A 23,184-nucleotide genomic window follows, 5' to 3' on the forward strand; every position below is an offset into this window, starting at 1 on the left:
CGGTCATCACCGGTAAGTATCCCGATTATTGTAACTTCGGGGTTAACGGATCATAACACATAATAGGTGACTATAGACTTGCAAGATAGGATCAAGAACACTCATATATTGATGAAAACATAATAGGTTCAGATATGAAATCATGGCACTCGGGCCCTAGTGACAAGCATTAAGCATAGCAAAGTCATAGCAACATCAATCTCAGAACATAGTGGATACTAGGGATCAAACCCTAACAAAACTAACTCGATTACATGATAAATCTCATCCAACCCATCACCGTCCAGCAAGCCTACGATGGAATTACTCACACATGGCGGTGAGCATCATGAAATTGGTGATGGAGGATGGTTGATGATGACGACGGTGACGAATCCCCCTCTCCGGAGCCCCGAACGGACTCCAGATCAGCCCTCCCGAGAGGTTTTAGGGCTTGGCGGCGGCTCCGTATCGTAAAACGCGATGATTTCTTCTCTCCTATTTTTTTCTCCCCGAAAGCAGTTATATAGAGTTGGAGTTGGAGTCGGGAGGTCTCCAGGGGCCCACGAGGTAGGGGCGCGCCCTAGGGGGTGGGCGCCCCCCACCCTCGTAGCAAGGGTGTGGGCCCCCTGGTCTTCATCTTTGGCGAGAATTTTTTATTATTTATTGTAAGATATTCCGTGGAGTTTCAGGTCATTCTGAGAACTTTTGTTTTCTGCACATAAAACAACATCATGGCAATTCTGCTGAAAACAGCGTCAGTCCGGGTTAGTTCCATTCAAATCATACCAGTTAGAGTCCAAAACAAGGGCAAAAGTGTTTGGAAAAGTAGATACGACGGAGACGTATCAACTCCCCCAAGCTTAAACCCTTGCTTGTCCTCAAGCAATTCAGTTAACAAATTGAAAGACATAAAGAAAAACTTTTACAAACTATGTTTGCTCTTGTTGTTGTAAATATGTCAAGCTTGCATTTAAGTTTTCAGCAAAGATTATAACTAACCATATTTGAAATAATTCTCATGTCTCATGATTACCCATATCAATAGCATAATCAACTAGCAAGCCATAATAATAAATCTCGGATGACAACACTTTCTCAAAACAATCATAATATGATATAACAAGATGGTATCTCGCTAGCCCTTTCTGAGACCACAAAACATAAATGCAGAGCACCTTTAAAGATCAAGGACTGACTAGACATTGTAATTCATGGTAAAAGAGATCTAGTCATAGTCACACCCAATATAAATTAACAATAATGAATGCAAATGACAGATGTGCTCTCCAGCTAGTGCTTTTTAATAAGAGGATGATGACTCAACATAAAAGTAAATAGATAGGCCCTTCGCAGAGGGAAGCAGGGATTTGTAGAGGTGCCAGAGCTCGGTTTTGAAATAGAGGTGAATAATATTTTGAGCGGTATACTTTCATTGTCAACATAACAACCAAGAGATGGTGATATCTTCCATGCTACACACATTATAGGCGGTTCCCAAACAAAATGGTAAAGTTTATACTCCCCCTCCACCAACAAACATCAATCCATGGCTTGCTTGAAACAACGAGTGCCTCCAACATACATCAGGTCCCAGGGGGAGTTTTGTTTTACAATTATTTTTGATTTAGTTTGCATAAAGCTTGGGACTGGGCATCCCGGTGACCAGCCATTTTCTCGTGAGTGAGGAGCGGAGTCCACTCCTCTTGAAAATAACCCGCCTAGCATGGAAGATACAGACATCCCTAGTTGATACATGAGCTATTCGAGCATACAAAACAGGATGATTATGTGAAGGTTTAGAGTTTGGCACATGCAAATTTACTTGGAACGACAGGTAGATACCGCATATAGGAAGGTATAGTGGACTCATCAGGAATATTTTTGGGGTTTAAGGAGTTTGGATGCACAAGCAGTATTCCCACTTAGTATAGGTGAAGGCTAGCAAAAGACTGTGAAGTGACCAACTAGAGAGCAACAACAGCCATGTACATGCATCAAAATTAATAAGCATTGGATGCAAGCATGAGTAGGATATAATCCACCATGAACATAAATATTGTGAAGGTTATGTTGATTTGTTTCAACTACATGCGTGAACATGTGCCAAGTCAAGTCACTTAAATCATTCAAAGGAGGATACCACCCCATCATACCACATCATAACCATTTTAATAGCATGTTGGCACGCAAGGTAAACCATTATAACTCATAGCTAATCAAGCATGGCACAAGCAACTATGATCTCTAATTGTCATTGCGAACATGTTTATTAATAACAAGCTGAATCAAGAACGATGAACTCATCATATTTACAAAAACAAAAGAGGTCGAGTTCATATCAGCTTTTCTCATCTCAGTCAGTCCATCATATATCATCATAATTGCCTTTCACTTGCACGATCGAACGATGTGAATAATAATAAGAGTGCACGTGCATTGGACTAAGCTGGAATCTACGAGCATTCAATAAACAGGAGAGGACAAAGCAATATGGGCTCTTGGTTAAATCAACAATAAAGCATATAAGAGCCACTTCAACAATTTAATCATGGTCTTCTCCTATCGACCCCCAAAGAAAGAAAAGAAATAAAACTATTTACACGGGAAAGCTCCCAACAAGCAAAAGAAGAACGGGAAATATTTTTGGGTTTTCTTTTTAATTACTACTACAAGCATGGAAAGTAAATTAGTTAAAAGCTACAACTAATTTTTTTTGGTTTTTTTCTGAAGGTTTATTAAACACACAAGAAGAAAGCATAAAAGGAAATAAACTAGCATGGATGATACAATGAAAAAGTATGAGCACCGACATCTAGCAATGAGTGTGTGTGAACATAAATGAATGTCAGTGAGAAATACGTACTCCCCCAAGCTTAGGCTTTTGGCCTAAGTTGGTCTATGGCCACGACTGGCCTGGCTGATATCCATAATAATAGTTGTTGGGGTCGTACTGTGATGCAGCGGCTATCGCCTCCTGAGCTGCAGTGTGGCGACGAGCGGCCTCCGCTCTCCTCTCGTACTCATCTGCCTCCTCTCTAGTAATAGTATATCCTCCTCTTGCCTGATAATCAAAGAAAGCGGGAGCAGGGAGAGTAATACGGACAGCACGATGTCTGTCAAGGATTAGTCGGTATTGGAGAGGCGATTCGTTCCTCTCGACAAAATGGTGAGAAACCATAGAATCAAAATATAAATAAGTAGGAGGAAACTCCATGTCTCCTTCACGAACGTCTATCTCAAGAAATTTAGCTAAGCGGGTTGCATAAATTCCTCCAAAGAAATCTCCATTATATCTATTATGATGCAACCTACGAGCTACAATGGCTCCCGTATGATAAGATTGTTCTCCTGACACAGCACTCCTGAGAATGCTAAGGTCAGGGAAACACATGTGACATGCTTCATCCTTAGCATTTATGCACCTACCTATGAAGAGAGCAAAATAATGTATAGCAGGAAAGTGAATGCTCCCTATGGTAGCTTGCGTTATATCTCTAGATTCCCCTACAGTTATACTAGCAAGAAAGTTTCTAAATTCAGATTTAGGGGGATCCCTGACACTACCCCATTGTGGAAGTTTGCAAGCAAAAGTGAAATCCTCTAAGTCCATGGTATAAGATTTGTCATAAAGATCAAACATGACTGAAGGAGAATTACGCGAAGATGAATACTCAAACCTCCTCACAAAAGAGCTTGTGAGATCATGATACTGGGGGCATTTGGAGAACTTTTATTTTTGAGGTATTTTTATATTGCACGGATAATCAGATAACAGATAGAAAATTATTTATTTTTACTTTATTTCAACTAAATAACAGAAAGTATAGAGAGGATACAGAAGGTTGTGCTTCTAGTTTCATCCATCTCATGCTCATCAAAAGGAATCCACTAACAAGGTTGATCACGTCTTGTTAACAAACTCATTCCGATTAACATGAAACCGGAGAAATTTCGAATAACACTAGGTTACCTCAACGGGGATATGCACATCCCCAATAATAAGTATATCATATTTCTTCTTGACAGTAGGAAGAGGAAATTCAAACCCTCCAAATATAATCGATGGAATTTTTCCGATAGAATTGATACTATGAACTTGAGGTTGTTTCCTCGGGAAGTGTATCGTATGCTCATTACCATTAACATGAAAAGTGACATTGCATTTGTTGCAATCAATAACAGCCCCTGCAGTATTAAGAAAAGGTCTTCCAAGAATAATAGACATACTATCGTCCTCGGGAATATCAAGAATAACAAAGTCCGTTAAAATAGTAACGTTTGCAACCACAACAGGCACATCCTCACAAATATCGACAGGTATAGCAGTTGATTTATCAGCCATTTGCAAAGATATTTTAGTAGGTGTTAAATTATTCAAGTCAAGTCTATGATATAAAGAGAGAGGCATAACACTAACACCGGCTCCAAGATCACATAAAGCAGTTTTAACATAGTTTCTTTTAATGGAGCATGGTATAGTAGGTACTCCTGGATCTCCAAGTTTCTTTGGTATTCCACCCTTAAAAGTATAATTAGCAAGCATGGTGGAAATTTCAGCTTCTGGTATCTTTCTTTTATTTGTAACAATATCTTTCATGTACTTAGTATAAGGATTCATTTTGAGCATATCAGTCAATCGCATACGCAAAAGGATAGGTCTAATCATTTCAGCAAAGCACTCAAAATCCTCCTCATCCTTTTTCTTGGATGGTTTGGGAGGAAAAGGCATGGGTTTCTGAACCCAAGGCTCTCTTTCTTTACCATGTTTCCTAGCAACAAAGTCTTTCTTATCATAACGTTGATTCTTTGATTGTGGGTTATCAAGATCAACAGCAGGTTCAATTTCTGCATCATTATCATTACTAGTTTGAGCATTATTATGAACATCATGATTAACATTTTCATTAGGTTCATCTTCATTACCAGATTGTGTTTCAACATCAGACATAGAGATATCATTTGGATTATCAGGTGGTTCAGCAATAGGTTCACTAGAAGTTTGCACAGTTCTATCATTTTTCTTTTTCTTACTTTTAGAAGAACTAGGTGCATCAATTTTATTTCTCTGAGAATCTTGCTCAATTCTCTTAGGGTGGCCTTCAGGATACAAAGGTTCCTAAGTCATTCTACCAGTTCTAGTAGCCACTTTAACAGCATAATCATTTTTCTTACTATTCATCTCATTGAGCAATTCCTTTTGAGCTTTAAGTACTTGTTCTACTTGAGTGGTAACCATAGAAGCATGTTTGCTAACAAGTTTAAGTTCACCTCTAATATTAGCCATATAATCACCCAAGTATTTAATCATATCAGCATCTTGTTTTAATTGTCTACCAAAATAATCATTGAAGTCTTCTTGCTTAAACATAAAATTATCAAACTCATCCAAGCATTGACTAGCAATTTTAGCAGGAGGGATTTCAGCTTTATCATATCTATAGAGAGAATTTACCTTTACTACCTGTGTCGGGTTATCGGGGTCTCGAGGTTCTTCGACAAATAAGGGATTAAGATCATATGTTTCTTCAACAGGAGGTAAATTAAGACCATGTATTTCTTCAATAGGAGGTAAATTCTTAACATCTTCAGCTTTAATACCTTTTTCTTTCATAGATTTCTTTGCCTCTTGCATATCTTCAGGACTGAGAAATAGAACACCTCTCTTCTTCGGAGTTGGTTTAGGAATAGGATCATTAATTGGAGCAGGAGCTGGCTCAGGAGGTGCCCAATTATTTTCATTTGTCAACATATTATTCAATAAGATTTCTGCTTCATCCGGTGTTCTTTCTCTGAAAAGAGAACTAGCACAACTATCCAGGTTATCTCTGGAAGCATCGGTTAGTCCATTGTAAAAGATATAAAGTATTTAATTTTTCTTAAGAGGATGATCAGGCAAATCATTAAGTAACTTGAGAAGCCTCCCCCAAGCTTGTGGGAGACTCTCTTCTTTAATTTGCACAAAGTTGTATATTTCCTTTAAAGCAGCTTGTTTCTTATGAGCAGGGAAATATTTAGCAGAGAAGTAGTAAATCATATCCTGGGGACTACGCACACAACCAGGATCAAGAGAATTAAACCATATCTTAGCATCACCCTTTAATGAGAACGGAAATATTTTAAGGATATAAAAGTAGCAAGATCTCTCATCATTAGTGAACAGGGTGGCTATATCATTTAATTTAGTAAGATGTGCCACCACAGTTTCAGATTCATAGCCATGAAAAGGATCAGATTCAACCAAAGTAATTATATCAGGATCAACAGAGAATTCATAATCCTTATAAGTAACATAGATAGGTGAAGTAGCAAAAGCAGGGTCAGGTCTCATCCTAGCATTTAGAGATTGCTTATTCCATTTAGCTAATAACCTTTTAAGTTCATATCTATCTTTGCAAGCTAAAATATCTAAAGAAGATTCTTGATCAAATAAATAACCCTGAGGAATAACAAGTGATTCTTCATCATCACTTTCATCATCATAATCAGATTCAATATTTTCAATCTCTCTAGCCCTAGCAAGTCGTTCCTCGAGAAAATCACAAAGTGGCACAGTAATATCAAGCATAGAAGTAGTTTCATCATAAGTATCATGTATAGCAGAAGTAGCATCATCAATAACATGCGACATATCAGAACGAATAGCAGAAGCAGGTTTAGGTGTCGCAAGCTTACTCATAATAGAAGGTGAATCAAGTGTAGAGCTAGATGGTAGTTCCTTACCTCCCCTCGTAGTTGAGGGATAAATTGTTGTCTTAGTGTCTTTCAAATTCTTCATAGTGTCCAGCAGATATAAATCCCAAGTGACTCAAAGAATGGAGCTATGCTCCCCGGCAACGGCGCCAGAAATTGCTCTTGATAACCCACAAGTATAGGAGATCGCAATAGCTTTCGAGGGTAGAGTATTCCGCCCAAATTTATTGATTCGACACAAGGGGAGCCAAAGAATATTATCAACTATTAGCAGCTGAGTTGTCAATTCAACCACACCTGGAAACTTAGTATCTACAGCAAAGTGTTTAGTAGCAAAGTAATATGATATTGATGGTAACGGTAACAAAAGAGTAACGAAAGCAAAGTGTTTAGTAGCAAAGTGTTTTGTAGTGATTGTAACAATAGCAACGGGAAAGTAAATAAGCGTAAACCAATATATGGAAAGCTCGTAGGCATCGGATCAATGATGGATAATTATACCGGATGCGATTCATCATGTAACAGTCATAACATAGGGTGACACAGAACTAGCTCCAATTCGTCAATGTAATGTAGGCATGTATTCTGAATATAGTCATACATGCTTATGGAAAATAACTTGCATGACATCTTTTGTCCTACCCTCCCGTGGCAGCGGGGTCCTAATGGAAACTAAGGGATATTAAGGCCTCCTTTTAATAGAGAACCGGAACAAAGCATTAGCACATAGTGAATACATGAACTCCTCAAACTACGGTCATCACCAGTAAGTATCTCGATTATTGTAACTTCGGGGTTAACGGATCATAACACATAATAGGTGACTATAGACTTGCAAGATAGGATCAAGAACACTCATATATTGATGAAAACATAATAGGTTCAGATCTTGAATCATGGCACTCGGGCCCTAGTGACAAGCATTAAGCATAGCAAAGTCATAGCAACATCAATCTCAGAACATAGTGGATACTAGGGATCAAACCCTAAAACAACTAACTCGATTACATGATAAATCTCATCCAACCCATCACTGTCCAGCAAGCCTACGATGGAATTACTCACGCATGGCGGTGAGCATCATGAAATTGGTGATGGAGGATGGTTGATGATGACGACGGTGACGAATCCCCCTCTCCGGAGCCCCGAACGGACTCCAGATCAGCCCTCCCGAGAGATTTTAGGGCTTGGTGGTGGCTCTGTATCGTAAAACGTGATGATTTCTTCTCTCCTATTTTTTTCTCCCCGAAAGCAGTTATATAGAGTTCGAGTTGGAGTCGGGAGGTCTCCAGGGGGGGCCACGAGGTAGGGGGCGCGCCCTAGGGGGGGCGCCCCCCACCCTCGTGGCAAGGGTGTGGGCCCCCTGGTCTTCATCTTTGGAAAGGATTTTTTATTATTTATTGTAAGATATTCCGTGGAGTTTCAAGTCATTCCGATAACTTTTGCTTTCTACACATAAAACAACATCATGGCAATTCTGCTGAAAACAGCGTCAGTCCAGGTTAGTTCCATTCAAATCATACAAGTTAGAGTCCAAAACAAGGGCAAAAGTGTTTGGAAAAGTAGATACGACGGAGACGTATCAAGCACTACGACGATATGACCGAGGTGTGTAACTATGGAGGGGGGCACCGCACACGGCTAAGAGATGACTTGGTGTGCCTTTGGGGTGCTCCCTCCCACGTATATAAAGGGGGAGGAGGAGGAGGCCGACCCTAGAGGGGGTGCGCCAAGGGGGGAGTCCTACTTGGAATCCTAGTCCAAGTAGGATTTCTCCCCCCCCCCCTCCTTCCTTGCACCGGAGAGGGAAAAGGGGAAGGGAAGAGATGGAGAAGGAAAGGGGGGCGCGCCCCCTCCCTAGTCCAATTCAGACTCCCTATAGGGAGGGGGCACGGCTGCCCCTTGTGGGCTGCCTCCCCTCTTCCCTATGGCCCATGTAGGCCCAATCTTCCCCCGGGGGGTTCCGGTAACCTCCCGGTACTCCGAATAAATGCCCGAATCGCTCGGAACCATTTCGATGCCCAAATGCAACCTCCCAATATATCAATCTTTACCTCTCGGCCATTTCAAGACTCCTTGTCATGTCCATGATCTCATCCGGGACTCTGAACAAACTTCGGTTCATCAAAACACGAAACTCATAATACAAATCGTCATCGAACGTTAAGCGTGCGGACCCTATGAGTTCGAGAACTATGTAGACATGACCGAGACACATCTCCGGTCAATAAACAATAGCGGAACCTAGATGCTCATATTGGATCCTACATATTCTACAAAGATCTTTATCGGTCAAACCGCATAACAACATACGTTGTTCCCTTTGTCATCGGTATGTTACTTGCCCGAAATTCGATCGTCGATATCATCATACCTAGTTCAATCTTGTCACCGGGAAGACTCTTTACTCGTTCCGTAACGCATCATCCCGCAACTAACTCATTAGTCACATTGCTTGCAAGGCTTATAATGATGAGCATTACCGAGAGGGCCCAGAGATACCTCTCCGATACACGAAGTGACAACTCCTAATCTCGATATATGTCAACTCAACAAACACCATCGGAGACACCTGTAGAGCATCTTTATAATCACCCAGTTATGTTGTGATGTTTTATAGCACACAAGGTGTTCCTCCGATATTCGGGGGTTGCATAATCTCATAGTCAGAGGAACATGTATAAGTCATGATGAAAGCAATAACAATAAAATTAATGATCATTATGCTAAGCTAATGGATGAGTCTTGTCCATCACATCATTCTTTAATGATGTGATCCCGTTGATCAAATGACAACACATGTCTATGGTCAGGAAACTTAACCATCTTTGATTAACGAGCTAGTCTAGTTGAGGCATACTAGGGACACTCTGTTTGTCTATGTATTCACACATGTACTAAGTTTCCAGTTAATACAATTCTAGCATGAATAATAAACATTTATCATGATATAAGGAAATATAATTAACAACTTTATTATTGCCTCCAGGGCATATTTCCTTCAGTCTCCCACTTGCACTAGAGTCAATAATCTAGTTCACATCGTCATGTGATTTAATACTAATAGTTCACATCTTTATGTGATTAGTTCACATCGCCATGTGACTAATACCCAAAAGGTTTTACTAGAGTAAATAATCTAGTTCACATCGCTATGTGATTAACACCCAAAGAGTACTAAGGTGTGATCATGTTTTGCTTGTGAGAGAAGCTTAGTTAATGGGTCTGTCACATTCAGAGCCGTATGTATTTTGCAAATTTTCTATGTCTACAATGCTCTGCATGGAGGTACTCTAGCTAATTGCTCCCACTTTCAATGTGTATCCAGATTCAGACTCCGAGTCATCCGGATCGGTGTAAAAGCTTGCATCGGCGTAACTCTTTACGACATACTCTTTATCACCTCCATAACCGAGAAATATCTCCTTAGTCTTCTAACGATAATTTTGACCGCTGTCAAGTGATCCACTCCTGGATCAATATCGTACCCCCTTGCCAAACTCATGGCAAGGTACACAATAGGTTTGGTACACAGCATACTATACTTTATAGAACCTATGGTTGAGGCATAGGGAATAACTTTCATTCTCTTTCTATTTTCTGCCGTGGTCGTGTTTTGAGTCTTACTCAACTTTACACCTTGCAATACAGGCAAGAACTCCTTCTTCGTCTGTTCCATTTTGAACCACTTCAAAAATCTTGTCAAGGTATGTACTCATTGAAAAATCTTATCAAGCGTCTTGATCTATCTCTATAGATCTTGATGCCCAATATGTAAGCAGCTTCACCGAGGTATTTCTTTGAAAAACTCCTTTCAAACACTCCTTTATGCTTTCTAGAAAATTCTACATCATTTCCGACCAACAATATGTCATTCACATATACTTATCAGAAAGGTTGTAGTGCTCCCACTCACTTTCTTGTAAATACAGGCTTCACCACAAGTCTGTATAAAACTATATGCTTTGATCAACTTATCAAAGTGTATATTCCAACTCCGAGAGGCTTGCACCAGTCCATAGATGGATCGCTGGAGCTTGTACATTTTGTTAGCACCTTTAGGATCGACAGAACCTTCTTGTTGCATCATATACAACTCTTCTTTAAGAAATACATTAAGGAATGCAGTTTTGACATCCATTTGCCAGATTTCATAAAATGTGGCAATTGCTAACATCATTCGGACAGACTTAAGCATCGCTACGAGTGAGAAAATCTCATCGTAGTCAACACCTTGAACTTGTCAAAAACTTTTTGCGACAATTCGAGCTTTGTAGATAGTAACACTACTATCAACATCCTCTTCCTCTTGAAGATCCATTTATTCTCAATGGCTTGCCAATCATCGGGAAAGTCAAACAAAGTCCACACTTTGTTCTTCATACACGGATCCCATCTCAGATTTCTTGGCCTCAAGCCATTTTGCGGAATCTGGGCTCATCATCGCTTCCTCATAGTTCGCATGTTCGTCATGGTCTAGTAACATGACTTTCAGAACAGGATTACCGTACCACTTCGGTGCAGAATGTACTCTGGTTGACCTACGAGGTTCGTTAGTAACTTGATCTGAAGTTTCATGATCATCATCATTAACTTCCTCACTAATTGGTGTAGGCATCACTGGAACTGATTTCTGTGATGAACTACTCTCCAACTCGAGAGAAGGTACAGTTACCCCATAAGTTCTACTTTACTCCCACTCACTTCTTTCGAGAGAAACTCCTTCTCTAGAAAGGATCCATTCTCAGCAACAAAGATCTTGCCTTCGGATCTGTGATAGAAGGTGTACCCAACAGTTTCTTTTGGGTGTCCTATGAAGACGCACTTCTCCGATTTGGGTTCGAGCTTATCAGGCTGAAATTTTTTTCACATAAGCATTGCAACCCCAAACTTTAAGAAACGACAGCTTAAGTTTCTTGCTAAACCATAGTTCATACATTGTTGTCTCAACGGATAAGACGGCGCCCTATTTAACGTGAATGCAGCTGTCTCTAATGCATAACCCCAAAACGATAGTGGTAAATCGGTAAGAGGCATCATAGATCGCACCATATCTAATAAAGTATGGTTATGACGTTCGGACACACTATTACTACGTGGTGTTCCAGGTGGCATGAGTTGTGAAACTATTCCACATTGTTTTTAAATGAAGGCCAAACTTGTAACTCAAATATTTGCCTCCGCGATCAGATCGTAGAAACTTTATTTTCTTGTTACGATGATTCTTAACTTCACTCTGAATTTCTTCGAACTTTTCAAAATGTTTCAGACTTGTGTTTCGTTAAGTAGATATACCCATATTTGCTCAAATCATTTGTGAAGGTCAGAAAATAACGATACCCGCCGCGAGCCATAACACTTATCGGACAGCATACATCAGTATGTATTATTTTCAATAAGTCAGTTGCTCGCTCCATTGTTCCGGAGAATGGAGTCTTAGTCATATTACCCATGAGGCAGGGTTCACAAGCATCAAGTGATTCATAATCAACTGATTCCAAAAGCCCATCAGCATGGAGTTTCTTCATGCGCTTTACACCAATATGACCTAAACGGCAGTGCCACAAATAAGCTGCACTATCATTATTAACTTTGTATCTTTTGGCGTCAATATTATGAATATGTGTATCATTACGATCGAGATTAAATAAACCATTTATGACCATAGAAGGTTTTATTCATGTAAACAGAACAAAATTATTCTTTCACTTAAAAGAATAACCGTATTGCAATAAACATGACCCAATCATATTCATGCTCAACGCAAACACCAAATAACATTTATTTTGGTCCAAGACTAATCTCGAAGGTAGAGGGAGTGTGCGATGGTGATTTTATCAACCTTGGAATTATTTCCAACACACATCGTCACTTCACCCATAACTAGTCTTTGTTCATTTTGCAACTCCTATTTCGAGTTACTAATCATAGCAACTGAACCGGTATCAAATACCCTAGGGTTACTATGAACACTAGTAAAGTACACATCAATAACATGTATATCAAATATACCTTTCACTTTGCCATCCTTCTTATCCGCCAAATACTTGGGGAAGTTCCGCTTCCAGTGACCAGTCCCTTTGCAGTAGAAGCACTCAGTCTCAGGCTTAGGTCCAGACTTGGGATTCTTCACTTGAGCATCAACTTGCTTGCCATTCTTCTTGAAGTTCCCCTTCTTCCCTTTGCCCTTCTTCTTGAAACTAGTGGTCTTGTTAACCATCAAAACTTGATGCTCCTTGTTGATTTCTACCTCCGCAGCTTTTAGCATCGCAAAGAGCTCGGGAATTGTCTTATCCATCCCTTGCATATTATAGTTCATCACGAAGCTTTTTTAGCTTGGTGGCAGTGATTGAAGAACTCTGTTAATGACACTATCAACAGGAAGATCAACTCCTAGTTGAGTCAAGTGATTGTGGTACCCAGACATTCTGAGTATATGTTCATCGACAAAACTATTCTCCTCCATTTTGCAGTTGTAGAACTTATTGGAGACTTCATATCTCTCAATCCGGGCATTTGCTTGAAATATTAACTTCAACTCTTGGAACATCTCATATGCTCCATGACGTTTAAAACGACGTTGAAGTCCCGGTTCTAAGCCGTAAAGCATGGCACACTGAACTATCGAGTAGTCATCATCTTTGCTCTGCCAGACGTTCATAACGTCCGGAGTTGCTCCTGCAGCGGGTTTGGAACCCAGCGGTGCTTCCAGGACGTAATTCTTCTGTGCAGCAATGAGGATAATCCTCAAGTTACAGACCCAGTCCATGTAGTTGCTACCATTATCTTTCAACTTAGCTTTCTCTAGGAACGCATTAAAATTCAAAGGAACAGTAGCACGGGCCATTTATCTACAACAACATAGACATGCAAAATACTATCAGGTACTAAGTTCATGATAAATTAAAGTTCAATTAATCATATTACTTAAGAACTCCCACTTAGATAGACATCCCTCTAGTCATCTAAATGATCACGTGATCCATATCAACTAAACCATGTCCGATCATCACGTGAGATGGAGTAGTTTTCAATGGTGAACATCACTATGTTGATCATATCTACTATATGATTCATGCTCGACCTTTCGGTCTCAGTGTTCCAAGGCCATATCTGCATATGCTAGGCTCATCAAGTTTAACCCAAGTATTCTGCATGTGCAAAACTGGCTTGCACCCGTTGTATGTGAACGTAGAGCTTATCACACCCGATCATCACGTGGTGTCTCGGCACGACGAACTGTCGCAACGGTGCATACTCAGGGAGAACACTTATACCTTGAAATTTAGTGAAGGATCATCTTATAATACTACTGCCGTACAAAGCAAAATAAGATGCATAAAGGATAAACATCACATGCAATCAAAACAAGTGATATGATATGGCCATCATCATCTTGTGCCTTTGATGTCCATCTCCAAAGCACCGTCATGATCACCATCGTCACCGGCTTGACACCTTGATCTCAATCGTAGCATCGTTGTCGTCTCGCCAACTATTGCTTCTACGACTATCGCTACCGCTTAGTGATAAAGTAAAGCAATTACATGGCGATTGAATTTCATACAATAAAGCGACAATCATATGGCTCCTGCCAGTTGATGATAACTGTTACAAAACATGATCATCTCATACAACAATTTATATATCATCACGTCTTGACCATATCACATCACAACAAGCCCTACAAAAACAAGTTAGATGTCCTCTACTTTGTTGTTGCAAGTTTTACGTGGCTGCTACGGGCTTCTAGCAAGAACCGTTCTTACCTACCCATCAAAACCACAACGATTTTTCGTCAAGTGTGCTATTTTAACCTTCAACAAGGACAGGGTGTAGTCAAACTCGATTCAACTAAAGCTGGAGAAACAGACACCCGCTAGCCACTTGTGCGAAGCATGTCGGTAGAACCATTCTCATGAACGCGGTCATGTAATATTGGTCCGGGCTTGCTTCATCCAACAATACCGCTGAATCAAAGTAAGACGTTGCTGGTAAGCAGTATGACTATTATTGCCCACAACTCATTGTGTTCTACTCGTGATATAACATCTAGGCATAGACCTCGCTCGGATGCCACTGTTGGGGAACACAGTATTTCAAACAATTTGCCTACGATCACGCAAGATCTATCTAGGAGATGCATAGCAACGAGCGGGGAGAGTGTGTCCACATACCCACGTAAACCGAAAGTGAAAGCGTTTAGTAACGCGGTTGATGTAGTCGAACGTCTTCGCGATCCAACCGATTCAAGTACCGAACGTACGGCACCTCCGTGATCAGCACACGTTCAGCTCGGTGACGTCCCTCGAACTCTTGATCCAGTTGAGGCCGAGGGAGGGTTCCGTCAGCATGACAGTGTGGCGGCGATGTTGATGAAGTTACCGGCGCAGGGCTTCGCCTAACACTACGATGATATGACCGAGGTGTGTAACCGTAGAGGGGGGCACCGCACACGGCTAAGAGAAGACTTGGTGTGCCCCCTCCCACGTATATAAAGGTGGGAGGAGGAGGAGGTCGGCCCTAAAGGGGGGGCACCAAGGGGGTAGTCCTACTTGGACTCCTAGTCCAAGTACGATTTGCCCCCCCCCCCTCCTTCCTTCCACCGAAGAGGGAAAAGTGGAAGGGAGAGAGAGAGAGAAGGAAAGGCGGGGCGCGCCCCCCTCCCTAGTCCAATTCGGACTCCCTATAGGGAGGGGGCGCGGCCGCCCCTTGTGGGCTGCCTCCCCTCTTCCCTATGGCCCATGTAGGCCCAATCTTCCCCCGGGGGGTTCCGGTAACCTCCCGGTACTCCGAATGAATGACCGAATCACTCGGAACCATTCTGATGTCCGAATGCAACCTTTGAATATATGAATCTTTACCTCTCGGCCATTTCAAGACTCCTCGTCATGTCTGTGATCTCATCCGGGACTCCAAACAAACTTCAGTTCATCAAAACACGAAACAAGTCGTCATCGAACGTTAAGCGTGCGGACCGTACGGGTTCGAGAACTATGTAGACATGACCGAGACACATCTCTGGTTAATAACCAATAGCAGAACCTGGATGCTCATATTGGTTCCTACATATTCTACGAAGATCTTTATCGATCAGACCGCATAACAACATACGTTGTTCCCTTTGTCATCGGTATGTTACTTGCCCGAGATTCGATCGTCGGTATCATCATACCTAGCTCAATCTCGTTACCGGAAAGTCTCTTTACTCATTCCGTAATGCATCATCCCGCAACTAACTCATTAGTCGCATTGCTTGCAAGGCTTATAGTGATGAGCATTACCGAGAGGGCCCAGAGATACCTCTCCGATACACGGAGTGAAAAATCCTAATCTCGATCTATGCCAACTCAACAAACACCATCGGAGACACCTGTAGAGTATCTTTATAATCACCCAGTTACGTTGTGATGTTTGATAGCACACAAGGTGTTCCTCCGGTATTCGGGAGTTGCATAATCCCATAGTCAGCGGAACATGTATAAGTCATGATGAAAGCAATAACAATAAAACTAAACGATCATTATGCTAAGCTAACGGATGAGTCTTGTCCATCATATCATTCTCTAATGATGTGATCTCGTTGATCAAATGACAACACATGTCTATGGTCAGGAAATTAACCATCTTTGATTAAAGAGCTAGTCTAGTAGAGGCATAATAGGGACACTCTGTTTGTCTCTGTATTCACACATGTACTAAGTTTCCGGTTAATACAATTCTAGCATGAATAATAAACATTTATCATGATATAGAAAATATAAATAACAACTTTATTATTGCCTCTAGGGCATATTTCCTTGTCTCCTCATTCACCAATCACGAGGCTGATTTATAGTCTGGAGATGGACAACTCAGCGTTCAAATTGGTTAAAGTGGTGTCTTTTTTTTCGCGATTGTTCTAAGTGCTGCCGGAGTACCAATACGAGACAAAGCAATATTTTGGTCCCTTTTTCTGAAAAAAAAATGATGTACATTTTAATGGCACTTTGGTTTCTTCATGTTAAAAATTTGTCCCCTAAGATCCACATTCATTTGAGAATTGAGCGCTAACTCGGTGGTAGGGGCAGCATATATTCAACCGTGTTTCTCGCTCTTCAATAAAAATATGCCGATGGGTGCTTGACTTTGGTCCATTTCCTTTTTAAGATCCAGATTCATATTGTGACACTTTTTACCCTATTTAGCAGAAATTGCTCTAAAATTTTCTACTTATTGAAGTTTGTACTACTTTAAAGTTTTAGTTTTACCAATTCCTCTCGGTTGGGTCCGTTGAGTCAGCCTTCAAATCGGAGGTGCATCCCTCATGGGTGCTGTCGACCAAACAAACGGCTTGGCAGCAACCTAATTAAGCCACATTGGGTACCCTAAGTACAACCCCAACTTGTTGTCGTCTCGTTTCATTGCGCAAGAGTTTGGGAGCAACCACATGTGGCAAGGCAGGCAGTGGGTAACCCCTGGCGGGTGATCGCCGAAGGAAGACTGGATATATCGGTAAGAGAAAATGGTCACCCCTTTCCGCTTTATTGTGCAATGTGTATGCTAAAAAACTAGGGATGTTTGCCATATTACCCCCCCCCCCCCATACACACACAAACACAAACACAATGCAGAACCCGACCGCCTGCTGCACGATGAGATCGCTTTGATGAAGAGTTGTAGCCCGAGTCGTGCAAGCCATTTTGGCTTAACTATGTTGCTCGGCATAGTTTGCTGCATCTCCAATGCCCAGGAGGATTTTTCCTGCGATCTGGGGCTTACTCGGCACGCCATGTGAGATTGATAATGGAACCCAATGAGGCAAAACTTGAAAAGGGGAAAATGCTTAAAAGGTGTATCTTGGAGAAGTTCCTAATAAAAGCCATAAGAAATGATGCAAATTGAAGCCTATGGGGTGAAGAGTGTGAGTGACTCTGTTCATTTGGAAAATTGGTCCAGTAGAGCTCACGTGCAATGCGAAGCGTGTCTAGCTTCCTTTGTTTGGCCAACCATTTCCCCCGATTCCTCCCGCGCGGAGCCTATGGAAATCTGCATAGTCGGCCGATCGCTTTTGCGGTAGGTAATATCACAAAAGAAGGCGACGGCTGATGTCTACTACACAACCTTCTTCTTGTAGACGTTGTTGGGCCTCCAAGTGCAGAGGTTTGTAGGACAGTAGCAAATTTCCCTCAAGTGGATGACCTAAGGTTTATCAATCCGTAGGAGGCGTAGGATGAAGATGGTCTCTCTCAAGCAACCCTGCAACCAAATAACAAAGAGTCTCTTGTGTCCCCAACACACCCAATATAATGGTAAATTGTATAGGTGCACTAGTTCGGTGAAGAGATGGTGATACAAGTGGTATATGGATAGTAGATAAAGGTATTTGTAATTTGAAAATATAAAAACAGCAAGGTAAAAACAGAAACTGACACTGGGCTCTGAGTTAATAGGTTAGTCCCAAAAATGATTTAAAATGTATAATAAAGCCCATAAGCATCCAAAATAGTAGATAATATAGCATGGAGCAATCAAAAATTATAGATACGTTGGAGACATATCAACGGCGTCGACACAGGTATCCTGTAGCTGATCACGGTGGGTTTGAGGTTGGCTTGTAGCTGATCACGGTGGGTTTGAGGTTGGCTGGAATATGTCTGGTCTCTCTTTGGAAGAGAGAGAAAGAGCGGCCATTGGTCGAGTGTCGAGATGGAGCGGGCCAGCTGAAGGTACTTCGTTACAGGAGACATGCCGATGCCATGATATAGCAAAGGGATCAAACATCAATGAAGGACACGCATATCATTTGCACAATTATATGAATCAGTCTTCAAGCAAGAACTAGTCAGTGTTTTTTCCTTTTTTGTGAGAAAGGAAACCATTACTATTGTCGTTTCTCGTCCGACACATCTACTACCCACCGGTTGAACAAACCCCAGGCTATCTTAGCAGTTCTCATCGAGGGAGGCATTCTATGATCCAATTGGTCCTTAACCATTTCGCAAAGGTACTCTTTCCACATGGTTTGGAGAGGTTTTCGACCTCGAAGGTGCACTAGTTATGATTTAAGGACCTGCCCGGAATGGATGAAAAGCATAGGAAATGACATAGTCTCTTTTGTAACGGTATATTTGTGTGGTTCTCTGAACTAGACCATGTTTGATGTGCATGAAATATATTATATGCAGTGAAATGAGCTAGTCTCTTTTTCAAAACAAGCTATGTGGAATGATCTTCAATACTAGATCAATATAATTGAACGAGTTGCATTAAACATTCTCACATGTTTCATGCACCATAAGGAAGATAACATAAGTTTCATACAAGGTAGAAATCAAGTTTAGCGATTAGACCATAATGATAAATGTTTTAAAGTTTCAGACAAGATACCAAATCAAGTTGTGTGATTACACCATGATGATAAATGGTTTCTGGGAAAAACCTACTCCTCATCACTATCGTAATCTTTGTCTCCATCACCCTCATTGTCACTGCAGTACTGCATAATTTTCTCGTCCAATGGGTTCTCTCCATTGTCAAGTTCTACTTCACTCGTCTCTATCAGTTTATTACAACATCAGCATCAATAAAAGTAGTGGTTGGTTCTTTACCTCGACACGGAGGTACATCAGATGTGCCTTCATTTTGTGGCCCTACTTCAGCCTATTGTTCATGCGCTTGATATGCATCTTCACCAAATCTTACACCTTCAGTTTCGCTAACGTCAAACTTGTGCCTATGGGTGTATTCTTGGACAATATTCCAACCCAAGCCTTTCTTTGGGTCCAGCAAATAGAAGATCTTTTCAGCCTGAGAAGCCAAACCACATCCTCGCCGCCAACCACTAGTCTTGTCACATTGAAGCTCTTAAAAAGTCCATCATATACACCAACAATACCCATCTACCAGTCATATTTAAACAGAAACACAGACCTGTCTCCATGGAACTGTAAACGAATGATGTCCTTCAGGATTCCATACTCCATAGTGAGCAGTCTCCTCTTTGCCTTCACGACGTGTGAAAGATATTTTGATCCAACTGTTCCGTGTCTTCTTATTCTTATCACGGGCAATAGTGATAGCGAATCCCATCCACTATGCATGATGAGTATTTCGTGATCCTGTCATCAGGACCACTGACCAACGTGAAGATATCCGAATGTACCTCATCTCCGTTGTTTATTTTGTGTCGAATCTGCAACATGACATGCAAAGAGATATATAAAAAATATGCAGAGAAAAACTGACATCAAAGAGATCTAACAACATGTGAGTGATAACTAACATGAATCTGGAGCCATTTTGCAAACCCTCCCTCCATCGCTTCTATAACACAAGCCTCTGGCACCCCTTCATCCAGAAATTCATGCCCGCTCCATGTTGTGTAGAAAAGTAAGTTTACGTTGGTGTCATTGTGGGGTCCTGCCAAGCCGAAAACATAGTGTAAAATCCACAGGTCATAATTAATCTGTCATAGTTCCAAGTATGAAAATTTACAGTCCAACATGGCCTTTATACAAATCCTTGTTGAAGGCATTGTCTGGAGATTGTTCAGACCTTCTCCGGGGTGAAAACCATTGATCTGACTATTGTGGTTAGATACGGCAACACGCAATGTTACCATCTTGGAGGCATCATTTTCGAGAACCATTTTTGCATTCTAGGTGTTGCCAATGGTGGTTGTTTGTTTCTTACTGTTGCAAGTCTCTGATCGAGTACACAGAGCTTTTTTTTGGTTGTGCGCATATTTAGTGTCTACACTAGCTGTCGACATTACGTTGTTGCAGTGGCTAGGTGTAATTGGTCTTAGTTCGAAATTAATACACTCTCTTTGTAAAAAAACACAAAACAAATAATTTTCACAAAAAGGAAGCTCGCAAAAAATCGTGATGTAACGCGATCTCAACTCTGAAACAGTGAGCAGTTTCTGCGTGTTTGTTCATGTCAATGAATGGACCGAAAGCTTTTCTAGCCCAGATAATCGTAAATGCACATAATTGAATTAATTCTTTTGGGTGCACATCATTGGGCTTTGCAGAATATCTATAAATAAATGCAGAAAGATAATATATGGATAAAAAATTACTAGCATATATAGGCAAATGACATGACGGTGAAGCAAGACACTCTAGATAGCTCTATAATCTATCAAGAGCATCGCATGTATACATGAGAGTGTTACTTCAGTTCTAAGCTCATGTGTAGCATTTACATAGGGACAATTGTTACTTCTGATTCAACGATATAAGCTTGGCAATGAGCTCGTTCAAAACCGATGGGTACGCCGTGACTATATGCTCCCAGCCGCTAGACGCCATCACTTCCTGCAAGCACGAGGGGGTTTGGACTTGGAGAAGCTGGAAGCACGCTTCCTTGAGCATGCGGCAATGGTGCCGCTCCGCTAGCGCGAGAGTGGACGCCACCGTGCTCACGCGGATGTGCTCTGATAGTTTCTCCTCGCACAAGAACTTGAGCCGCTGCAGATCGTATCTGTCCGCCGCCACGAGTAGGTCCTGCAGCCACATTACACCCTCCTCGTCTTCCTCCGCCTTCTCCATCGTAGGCAAAGAGTCGGTGTAGATGAAGCTGAGCATAGCCCTGTACACATTTGCCTTCATGTCTTCGATCACTATGGCACCAGGCATGGTAGTAGCGCCCTCCTTCATGGGCCCGAAGAGCTGCGCCCTGAAGACGGATGACCGGGCAGCGAGAATGTAGCGGTGCGCGGCGAACAACTCGCCGCCGACTTCGAATCTCACGTCGGCGCCCAACTCGGTCTCAAGGAGTTGGTGAAGGTGCTGGCCAATGTCCGGTAGGACCAGCTCGGCGTGGTCACGGACCACGACGATGTCGCACCGGATGGCGAGACAATTGCCCATATGTTTCGCCCACCGCTCGACGGCGTCTTTTTCGATGAACTTCTCCCAACCCCAGGCAGAATTTACTTGGGAGAATACGTCCGGTACGGACCTACCGGACTCACCTATGTTCGCCGACTTCTTGTGCTTCACTGCCGGGTCGACAAAGCTGAAATTGAACTGCACCTCGATGGGCTTCTCGAAGGTGTCGTCGAGGAGGTCGACGTAGAGGGAGACGAAGTCGGCGCAGTCGGGCTTGTCGCCGTTGGGGTAGTACCGCACGGACCACCGGTGGCCCCCGACCGTGAAAGGATGAGAGCTGATGTGCTCGCCGGTTGTGACCTCTCTTCTGGTGCGTGAGTAGTCCTGGATTAGAAGCAGGTGGTACCCGCTGCCGTGTGTGGCGCCGGTGTCGGGGGTCCAGTCGGAGCAACGCTTACCGTTGGCAACAACGGTTAAGCCGGCGAACGAAGACATGATGAAGGAGTCAGTTCGAAGTCTGTGTTAGGATTCACCAACGGGATCGATCGTATACGAAGATCGGAAAATACACTCTGGAAGAACTTTTTTTTGCCGAAGGTGCCCTGTTCTTTTTCTTTATTTGTGATGAATATCTCACGGTATAGTTTTCTGGTTACATATCCTGTGCTTATATAGGCACATGTAGCCGACCAAAAGACCACCTAAACCTACTCCTTCACGGACCAAAAAATACTCCGGTTCCAACTCAACTTTGCCATGCAAGCTACAGAAGCTGACTCAAATTCATTGCTAAGCTAACTCGTACTACTACTTTGACTTCTAGCTATACTCGGACACATCCGAAACGGCACTAGTAATTCACTAGTTAATCACCTGACCTAATTATCATACTTACCATACTGTATTTGCCGAAACTGAATTTATGTAGGAGTACGATCTTTTCTCCCGGTTACGTATTATGTTTATGCCGCAAGCCAGCCAACTAAAAACAAATTCTAAACCTTGATGCGTCTTTTATTAAGGATCTGCTTACGGAGTCATGTGCGGCGATGGAGTCATGTGCGGCGATAGTTAGAGACCACAGACGTAATTTCATTGCTGCTTCTACTTCTCGCCTTGAGCATGTGGCAGATGTCGTCTCTGCGGAAGCGGCGGCACTACTTGAAGATTTAAAGTTACTTTAGAGTATGGGGTGCAATAATGTTTTGGTGAGGATGGATAATTCTGTTGTGGTCGATGCTATACATTCTATGGTGACGGCTCCAGTTTTAGATGATTGCAGAGAGTTATTACGAGAGTTCGGAAAGGTTACTATTGAGCATTGTAATATAGAATCAAATGTAGTTGCTCATGAGCTAGCTAAGTGGGGCAAACACCCCTTCTTTATGGGTGGATGCACCTCCGGTTACTATTGCTAAATTTTTAGCAGATGATGTAAGAATTATTTGAGGTTAATAAAGCTAGCCATGAAAGCCTTTCCGTAAAAAAACTAAAAACAAAGCGGAGGCCCCTGAGTTTTTATTTTTTAGAATCATCCCACTACTTTTTTTTGAGAAACTAGAATAATGCCCATGCATTGCAACGGGATATAAGTATTCTAGTATGTTAGCTTATGATTTACCTGTCAATAATAATGCGATTGTATAAATAAATGTTCATCAAATTTTGACCGTGAATTGCCTTATATTTTGAT

General features: G+C 41.8%; 1 protein-coding gene across 1 annotated transcript; it reads right to left on the reverse strand.

The window, feature by feature from the left end:
• Positions 1-20,876: 20,876 nt before the first annotated feature.
• LOC125517967 (BTB/POZ and MATH domain-containing protein 2-like) lies at positions 20,877-21,986 on the reverse strand. Its single transcript, XM_048682928.2, has one exon. It carries the CDS (start codon positions 21,984-21,986, stop codon positions 20,877-20,879), a length of 1,110 nt encoding a protein of 369 aa, XP_048538885.2.
• Positions 21,987-23,184: the final 1,198 nt, after the last annotated feature.

This window comes from Triticum urartu, chromosome 7A, assembly GCF_056163025.1.
Source record: "Triticum urartu cultivar PI428250 chromosome 7A, HENAU_Tu73, whole genome shotgun sequence".
NCBI lineage: Eukaryota > Viridiplantae > Streptophyta > Magnoliopsida > Poales > Poaceae > Triticum > Triticum urartu.